Source organism: Cherax quadricarinatus, chromosome 51 (genome assembly GCF_038502225.1).
Source record: "Cherax quadricarinatus isolate ZL_2023a chromosome 51, ASM3850222v1, whole genome shotgun sequence".
NCBI lineage: Eukaryota > Metazoa > Arthropoda > Malacostraca > Decapoda > Parastacidae > Cherax > Cherax quadricarinatus.
The window spans coordinates 7,641,716-7,651,143 of NC_091342.1; the positions used below are offsets into that span (position 1 = coordinate 7,641,716).

Genomic DNA, 9,428 nt, shown 5'->3' on the forward strand with positions numbered 1-9,428 from the left:
CCAGAGGAATTCCTGCTCTGGAGGCAGGACAAAATACTTGAATATGATGCTAATATCAACTCTACGGCTTATTTATCTATCATAATTCATCTAATATGACATAATAAACAATATATTGATACCCCAAATTTTGGCCATAATTCATTCCAGAAGGCTGTTTGAGTGCCGTTACCAAACGGATTTGTTCCCATAAGGTATAATGTAAATTAGATTAGTCCATTTCAGACTCCCAAAAATACACTTACAAAAGCACTTACAATAATACTTACATAAATGTTCGAGTTGGGAGCTGTATGAAACTCGGGGTACCACTATATAATTAACAGCGAAACCTGATATATGTACTCTAGAGTGAATAAAATATGTCATTATGTGACAAGTGGTGGTGGCCATTTCCGCTCCTGCTCTGAAAACATCTTCCCGTGTTTCCCCTTCTGAGGTGTTATTATAAGAGAAAATGGAGTGTTTGTGAGGCTAACTGCACTAGTTTCGTAAGGAAAACAGTGAAATAAGAAATATTGTATAAAAACATAATAAAACATAGTAATAGAGAATGTAAAGAAAAAAACTGGTGTACATACAGCACTTACCTTGGAGAAGAGATGCTGATGAAGGTTGACAGTGGAAAAAATAGGCAGAGTGGCGTATGTTGTCAGTGGCCCTATAAACCCCGACAATAACAACAACAATAATGGAGGAGTTCATTTCGTTTCGCCCTTTTTCTATTGCCTAATCGCTTAACTTACTTGTTACACTCTTAATGTTACACTTTATCACTGAACTGCTACAAATTTTTTTTCATTTCACTTTTCACTGATTTTTGGCTTTTTCTCCATGCTTTTCACTGGTGATAGTGAGCGTTGTGATATTCACTGTGCCATCTAGTGGTGGCGTTTGTTGTTTTGTTGCATTCTGAAGCTCACTTGTTATTACAGTATTATTATAATTATTATAGTAATATTATATTATTATACATATTATATTTTAGTATTATTATTATAATGGGGAAGTGCTAAACCTGTAGGATTATACAGCACCTGTGGGGGAAGGTATTCAGGCCTAATTTAGGGAACTGGAGCACAGATACAATTCCCTAGATCAAGAGCCCCTCACCAGCATCAAGGAACCTCCCTTGAGGGGGAAGCTCACAACCCGAATTTTGGCTCGTATCCAGGAGCAAAAAATCGATTGAGTGACAGCTCATATCTTGAAAAACATGCATGGTGGGGTGCTCATAAGCAGAGGTTCCACTGTATTGAAAATTGTAAGTCAAAGGAGTCTTTCTTAAGGTGCCACATGGAAATAAAAATTAAAAATTGTATGTGTAAAATTTACACGGAGGCACCTGCATAGGCCAAGACTATAGTTGATGAACCTTTTAGTGGGTACAGTATTGAAAATTTGAAGCTGTACATTAGACATTCCCAGATTATATAGAAAACTTTACAGGGAAAAAAATCAATCAACCACTTATAGGTACCTCTACTGAGTTACCTAATAAGAACTGCAGGTCTCCTTCAACATTAGCATTTTCCACTTTCACAGGCTTCGAACATTCGTGAATTCCCAGCCGCCCAATCATATTTAAAATATGTCATTACATATGTTAGGAATTGTGGTGGTGGCAGAGTTTGGATATAGGACAAGATAGTCCTTCAATATGACACTAGTATCAGCTCTACAGCTTATTTATCTATCACAATTCACCTAATATGACATAATAAACAATATTAATAACATAGAAACATAACCTATACTCTAGAATGAATAAAATTGTCATTATTTCATGAGTGTTGCTGTTGGGTATATAAGGGCCAGAGGCATAGGCCTTACATGGTGGTGGAGGTGGTAAAGGCTAGAGACAGCTGTGTTGTCAGTTGCCCTATATAACTCCAACAACATTGGAGGAGTTAGGTTCGTGCTGTTCTTTTTCTATCGATTAACAGCGCTGTATAGTCCTTGTGGCTTAGCGCTTCTTTTCGATTATAATAATAATAATAATTCTATCGATTAATCACTTAACTTACTTGCTACACTGTTAATGCTACACTTGATCCCCTAACCCTCGCGAATGTGGAAGGAGACCTGTACAGTATAGTATTAAAAACAAAGCATGCTAACTTTGAAATATCTTTGCCTAAGGGTTTCACAAGCAATATTAATGCCAGAGCCTGTTACATCACTATTTTCATGTTATTTTTGAAAGTCTTTAAAATTAATATAATGAAATATATTACGTACATATACTTTTATGAATACATTCTCGTTCTCACCAGTCGATAACCCCTACATGTCCAGGTTGTATGATTGGGTATACTATGCAAGTAATGAGAGCAAGAATGCAAAAAAAAAAAAAGCGACAAATTCAGAGGGTATAGGAAGGAAGTGATGAAGAACATTGGAAGAAAAGTGATGTGTGTATAGAATGACTTTCTGAGAGGATGAAAATTCTTGTGTGTTGAATCATATTTGATAGATTCTCAGTATTGTTCAGACATTTTTGCATAGTGCCTTCAGCCAACTTGTCAGCTTTTCTGTAGTCCTGATACCTCCCAGATAATACTACAATACTGTTTATTAATGTGGCTGCTCATGGAGATGCAAGTTGTAAATACTGTAGGTCATTGCATTAAAAAAAAATCACACTCGTTTCTTGTAGGCTGGTTTCATTTTAGTCTTTTTTTGAAGTTGCTAGTTGTATTAGCATAACATATTGTTCCTACTTTAAGCAAAGAGGGGAATGTATGAGAGTATAGTTTTACCAACGCTCTTATATGGGTGTGAAGCATGGGTGATGAATGTTGCAGCGAGGAGAAGGCTGGAGGCAGTGGAGATGTCATGTCTGAGGGCAATGTGTGGTGTGAATATAATGCAGAGAATTCGTAGTTTGGAAGTTAGGAGGAGGTGCGGGATTACCAAAACTGTTGTCCAGAGGGCTGAGGAAGGGTTGTTGAGGTGGTTTGGACATGTAGAGAGAATGGAGCGAAACAGAATGACTTCAATAGTGTATCAGTCTGTAGTGGAAGGAAGGCGGGGTAGGGGTCGGCCTAGGAAAGGTTGGAGGGAGGGGGTAAAGGAGGTTTTGTGTGCGAGGGGCTTGGACTTCCAGCAGGCATGTGTGAGCGTGTTTGATAGGAGTGAATGGAGACAAATGGTTTTTAATACTTGACGTGCTGTTGGAGTGTGAGCAAAGTAACATTTATGAAGGGGTTCAGGGAAACGGCAGGCCGGACTTGAGTCCTGGAGATGGGAAGTACAGTGCCTGCACTCTGAAGGAGGGGTGTAAATGTTGCAGTTTAAAAACTGTAGTGTAAAGCACCCTTCTGGCAAGACAGTGATGGAGTGAATGATGGTGAAAGTTTTTCTTTTTCGGGCTACCCTGCCTTGGTGGGAATCGGCCAGTGATGATAAAAAAAAAAAAAATTTAAGCATGTTTCAGTTTTTTATCTGAATTTCTTCTGACTTAATTCATTTAAGTTTTGATGGTTACATTCTTTACACTGAAAGCAGAAAAGTTCTTAATTTTTAAGGATTTGCTCTTTGATGTACTTGAAAATAACAAATATTTATAACATAAATACATGTACATAATAATGTACAAATAGGTAGTGAGGGTAAATGAGTGTACTTTTGTAAAAAGAAAAAACTAACAATAGTCGTATAGAATGACTTTACTTTCGATAGTTAGTTTTGATGTCATGTAATTTATTTTGGTATGTTTGAAGAATCTCTAATTGGCTTTCTTCACATCTTAAGGCCTTTTCTTGAGGAACTCTTCCATATTCTTCATATTTCAAAACACACAACCTGCAAATGTCTTGATACCAGTTAGTAGTAGTTCCAGATATATTTATGAACATGTCTTTGCCCTGTGTAGGCACATCTGCTGTAGTCAACATAATGTTTGTGTTAAATTAGCATAAACACAAGTGTAAAGTACTGAAAGGTAGTGCAAAGTCCTTGTATTATTTAGGAGGTTCTGTAGTTGATACCCAGTGTGGTAAATTTGTTTTATGAATATTAAATACCTCAGTTATACAATTGCTCTTGGATTTATTTTAGTCAAAGGGAAGTGCTAAACCTGTAGGGACCATATAGTTCCTGGGGAATGGAAGGCATTCAGGCTTGATTCGAGGAATGGGAAGTCCAGTTCCTTGAATGAAGAGCCCCTCCCTTGAGGTGTTTGTTGTAAAATACCACAGCTAAAAATATATGCTGAATAATAATTCATCATTTCCTATATGAAGATGTTGCTAGCCATTGTTTAATTACTATGTAATTTGTCATCAGTTCACCACGAGTTGACTTAGTCATTCAAAGGGCATATAGTGAGTAAAAAAAATATACCAGAAACATTCAGCGGTCATAGTGCCAGTGTAGAGAGAGAACCACAGGTGGGGAAAAAGAAGAGGTTCTGTACCCTTCTTATATTTCCTCATAGATATTTAGGTCTAATCTAGTAAAAATTATTTAGAATTTGTATATTACCAGCTTGGATGAATGTAGATGAACCCACAAATTATACAACACAGTTTTTAATATTTGTACATTTTAATGTCTGGAGTATTATAGTGAATGTATTGCAACTTTTTTCTTGTCAATCTTTGCCAGTCAGAACTACAATATCAGTTTTGTTACATTCCGTAAGCTACTGAAGATCGTATGATGATGCATTAGTTAAAATATTTTACTGTATAATTAATGAACCAATAGTGAACTTATGGCAAAGACTGCTGATAAAGCTCATCACACACACAACTTTTTCTTAAATAAAAACTACCTTGTGTATTTGTTTATTTTGTGGGGAAGCACTTAACCCATAGGGGTAATACAGCACCTTGGGGGATGGGAGTCAAGTCAGATTCAATCCAAGGAAAGGGAGGGTAGCTCAATTCTTTGGATCAAGGGTTTGCTTTATTTAGTTTTTATTCTCGAAATCTACTGGAATAATTATCTGGCATACTTGCACCCATTTATTTTTGTTTCCATTATGCTTATTTAATGAATAATTCCGATATCACAAGCAATTCACTATCTCCTTAAATTTATTTATAAAGTAAAATTGTGGCTTTTTTTTCTAATTAAGGCTTTATTAAGAAGCCAAGTTTAAGATTTTTATATAAAATTGCTAGCAATTATTTCTGAAATGAAACCATACTTTTTGGAGTGTTTATTTTTACACTTGTTTCTAAAAGAATGCCACCTTTGTAATGCCATGTTAGTATCCTGCTTTAGTGTAAATGTTAACAATTTGGATTGGGTTTAAATATGAAATCTTATTCTGTTGTATATTGTTATCAAAGATTTGATCATATATTTTTTCATTATTAACTTGCAACAGTATCAAGATTAACGTAATCTCCAATTTTTTTTTCTATTTGCAGTGTATCATATTTGTACTGCACATTTTGTGTTAACAGTCTCAAAAAAAGAAAAAAGTACCATTCATGAACTTTCATAGGAAAATGTATTAATTCCCATGTAAATAAGTATTAATGAGTGGACAATAAAACTTCTTTTCTACTGGAACTTATATTCTTTAACTATGCAAATAACAACCCTAAAAATAATGTGATGGTAATTTGGTTCCATTGCATATGGCACTAACCTGAAAATATATGAATGATATTTAGGATGAGGCAATGACACGTTAGAATAGCAATTAGATATCTGCATGGGGGGGGGGGACCAGGAAATTTCCTGCCTTTACTTAATTAGGCCCAGTCCTCTGCAGGCTTCTAATTACAAACAAACGTTGGCACAAGTGGTCTCACTATGTCACTCATAGACTTGATAATTTTAAGGGCTTAATATGGGATAGGCATGTTTGGTAATAATAAATCACTTACTGCAAATACATGACATTCCCATTACTACAACAGTATGTGAAAGATACTGACCCTAATAATGCCTAATAGAAGTATAACCAGACACAAATTACTTGCACCAGTTCATTTAATACTGAGACAAGCTTATGCTACAGGGATGTTTCATATGATGATGAATTGCTGCAATTATCATCAGTCACTGTGGTCAGTAGTGTGTCATCCTCATTATGGACAGCATTTTCACTGTCATTGGCAACTTTAGAATCTACACACACACTAGTATTGCTAGATAAGGCTTCATCACTGTTGCTGGACTTTTCTCTAACTTTTGGTGAGTTTTCTCTGGGGATACTCATACTTTGATCCTTTGCTTGAGACAGGGGTGACTTTTCATTATCAAACGTTAATCTTATTCTGCCAATAAGAGTGGGAGTACCCGGAGCTGAGTTAGGCGAGCCTAACGATGTCCTTAGATTATAATCACTGGCTTCTTCACGTAAAGCAATTCTTGCTGGAATGCCCCTCACCTCGGGTACTGGGGCTACTTTGTGGGAGGGATGACTGGCACTTAAGCTACGCTTATGCACCCTCACAGGATCAGAAACATAAGGAGTAGGGCCAGCCACACTCAGACTTCGGTTATGACTTCTCAAGAGTGCTGGGAAAGTGTGAGATGGGCTGTTCCCGCTTACTGCACTAGAGTCACGCCTTACCCAAGGTTGAGCTTCAACAAAATCGCAAGACGTATTGGAAGAAGTTCGGGAATGTTGTTTAGTAGGGTCATGGCCTTTTGAGGATCGGAATGAACGTGTGAGTGTGCTTGCTGGTGTGTAGTAATCAGAGTTGTGACTCTGTGTATCTAAGAAGTCAACTTTGTAGTAAGCATCTATTCCATTAAGAGCATCGTCAAACAGTATGGAGTCTGTACGTTGACATCCTCCAGTTCTACAATTTTGCAGGTAAAGATCTGGCAGATTTTCCAGTATCTTGTTGAGTGTTTTCTGTTGGTATTTGTATGTTTCTCGAAGCCTTAGTAGTTGGTGAGCACTAAATTTTCGAATACGGTGGCGTTGAAACACATAGTTTTCTCTTACCCTATTCATCTGCGATACAGAGTAGTCCCGCACCTTATTGACCTGGAATAGTTTGTAGAGCACAAGATGGTAACCTGATCATTTTACTTGGAAATATAGAATGCTTGCATAAATCATGTGAATAGTCTGGAAATATACTTAACTGGATTAAACTGATTAGTTACTAATACAAAAATAAAAAAAATTGAAGTTGATACATCACATGAGGACATTAAAAAACTATAATTAAATAATGGAAATTAAAGTAACCCTTATCTACTGTTTGTAGATATAAAATATTGAAGCAACTCACCTGATCAAGGTACTGGTCCCTCAGGGATGTAAGACCCTGTGTACTGTAGTCTCGAAGGTCCCTAAGATTTTTGCCCTGACTACTGTAACTCTCTCTAATACGTTCCATTTGCTGATAGCAGCTTTCCTTGATGCTCACCACCTAGCAGGGGGGAAAAAATAAAGTTCAGGAGGATGACATTAAGATGCTTATTTGAATGAAGCTTCATGTTAAGAAGAAACTGGCAAAAATTCAGTTGATTCTAACCTGGCCATTGTAGTTTTCTCTCAATCTGTCAAGTTGCTGAGACTTGTATGCCTCAACACTCTCTAGTAATTTCTTAATCTGGCGAGCTTTAGGAGATACCCGGTCTTTACAACAGCAACATTCCCATCCCATTCTGAAAGAAATAAAATAAATATTTAAGAGTAAATTAATTATTGGAAAACTAGTCATACACAGTATTACATAACACTGTCAGCTGAGATGACTTAATGTTTTAAGAAGCAAATTAGTTTGATCTATGCAGTTCTATAAATGGATTTTTCTCAAAACTACAAATTTTATCTAAATGGAACACACATTTATGTAGTACTGTATATAAATAATATGAAGTTACCTGTCGAAGAGGTAGTTGACTAGTTGAACAATAAGAGTGACCAGAAGGAAGAGGGCAGCACAAGCGAAGCCAAAAAGAAGGCTTTCTGCATACAAGTTGCGAAATGGGACATCACTCAGGCTAAGGAACACCAGCAATGATGTATTGCCCATGCTGTTGTAAGCAAAGCATTTATACCATCCTACATCTGATCGCATCACCTTATGGATCAGTAAGTGACCTGAAGCTAAAACTTCAAAGCCTGGATGGGTGGTGGCTGCATCTTCTACTTGTTGTAAATGGTGACTTGTCCATTCATCAGTGTCCCTGCTACCGTTGTGCCGGAAGACTTCTTGGTTGGCTGTGAGCCACAGCACATTTTGGGGTGGATGAGCAGTCACATTACATTCCAATAAGGCACTCTGCCTTCCGTGAGCTATCACCCAGTTACCCGATTTAGTAACTGCTTTTGGTGCCTCACAGCCTAGCGAATCTATGTGCCTTGTTAATTGAGCCACGCTCTGGAACTGACCATCGTGGCACTCTAGGGGTTCCACACCACTCCAAGTTGATATGTCTGCTAATGTGAGCAATTCAGGAAGCCAATAATGATAGCAGTCACAGCGAAGTGCTGTTCCTGTGAGAAAGACTGATGTATTATGCTTAACTAGTTTACTAAATGATAATGGTAGCACCGTAAGACCAGAGTTTTCAAGATTCAAAGAGCGAAGTTTTGGAAGTCCCTCAAATGCCACTTCTTCTATTTCCATTAGACTTGAGGTATAAGCTAGGTTGAGGTGTTGTAGGTTGTGGAGACCTGTGAAGGCTCCATGCTCCACTCGCACTAATCTCTCATTATATTCAAGGTACAGTTTCTTTAACAGTGGTATCTCCGAGAAGACAAATTCATCAATATTTACAACATGAGTATGACTGAGATCAAGTTCGTGTAGACAACTAGCCCCAATAAGAGCTGTAGACCCAATATGCTGGATGGGATTGTGGCTTAGGATTAAAATTTCAAGACAAGATGCATTGGATACCATGCCATCTGGTAAGTTTTGGAGATAATTATACGATGCATCAAATACTCTCAGTTGGTTTCCATGGAGGCGTGGAACCTGGTACAAATTTGCATTGCTGATGTTGAGGAAATTGAGCTGACTAGCATCCTCCAACCATCGATGATGTAATTGGGGTAATCTTGTTTGAGAGACGTCTAAATACTTCAAGGAAGTTAATCCTTGCAGAACCTTGGCATCCATGTCAACAACTGGATTGTTATTTAGAGCAAGAAGTTGTAAATGGCCAAGCCCCTGTAGATCAGTATCATTGAGCATTGTGAGGCTGTTATGTCCCACATCAAGATGAGTAAGAGCTGGAGTGTTTAATTTAAAATGTCCACCCCCAAGGGATTGTAAACAGTTATTCGCAAGGTCCAGTTGCTCCAGTTCAGGCAGGAGTGGCAGGATGTTGACATTATCCAGCTGACTGCCACTGATCTTGAGGTGGCGGAGATCTTTAAGCTTGGCAAGGAGGTGTGTGGGTATGATGGAGTAGCCCTCGAGGATGAGTGTGGTAGTATCAGTAGGTGGATGAGGTGGGTACATTTCTCCAGAAGTGGCAGTACATACCAC

At 37.7% G+C, this 9,428-nt stretch overlaps 1 protein-coding gene across 3 annotated transcripts in view; it reads right to left on the bottom strand.

Annotated features, from left to right (window-relative positions):
• Nucleotides 1-5,513: 5,513 nt before the first annotated feature.
• The window catches only part of LOC128694701 (immunoglobulin domain and leucine-rich repeat-containing protein 2), a 17,408-nt gene continuing 13,493 nt past the window's right edge, over nt 5,514-9,428 (bottom strand). For all 3 annotated transcript variants that reach the window (XM_053784952.2, XM_053784951.2, XM_053784950.2), the window contains 4 exons: nt 7,813-9,428; nt 7,461-7,593; nt 7,215-7,355; nt 5,514-6,964 (listed from right to left, as the gene is read on the bottom strand). The exon at nt 7,813-9,428 is cut by the window's right edge and continues 192 nt beyond it. In XM_053784952.2, the coding sequence (XP_053640927.2) occupies nt 5,978-6,964; nt 7,215-7,355; nt 7,461-7,593; nt 7,813-9,428 (2,877 nt within the window). In that variant the 3' untranslated portion in view covers nt 5,514-5,977. The remainder of the gene's footprint in view (nt 6,965-7,214; nt 7,356-7,460; nt 7,594-7,812) is intronic.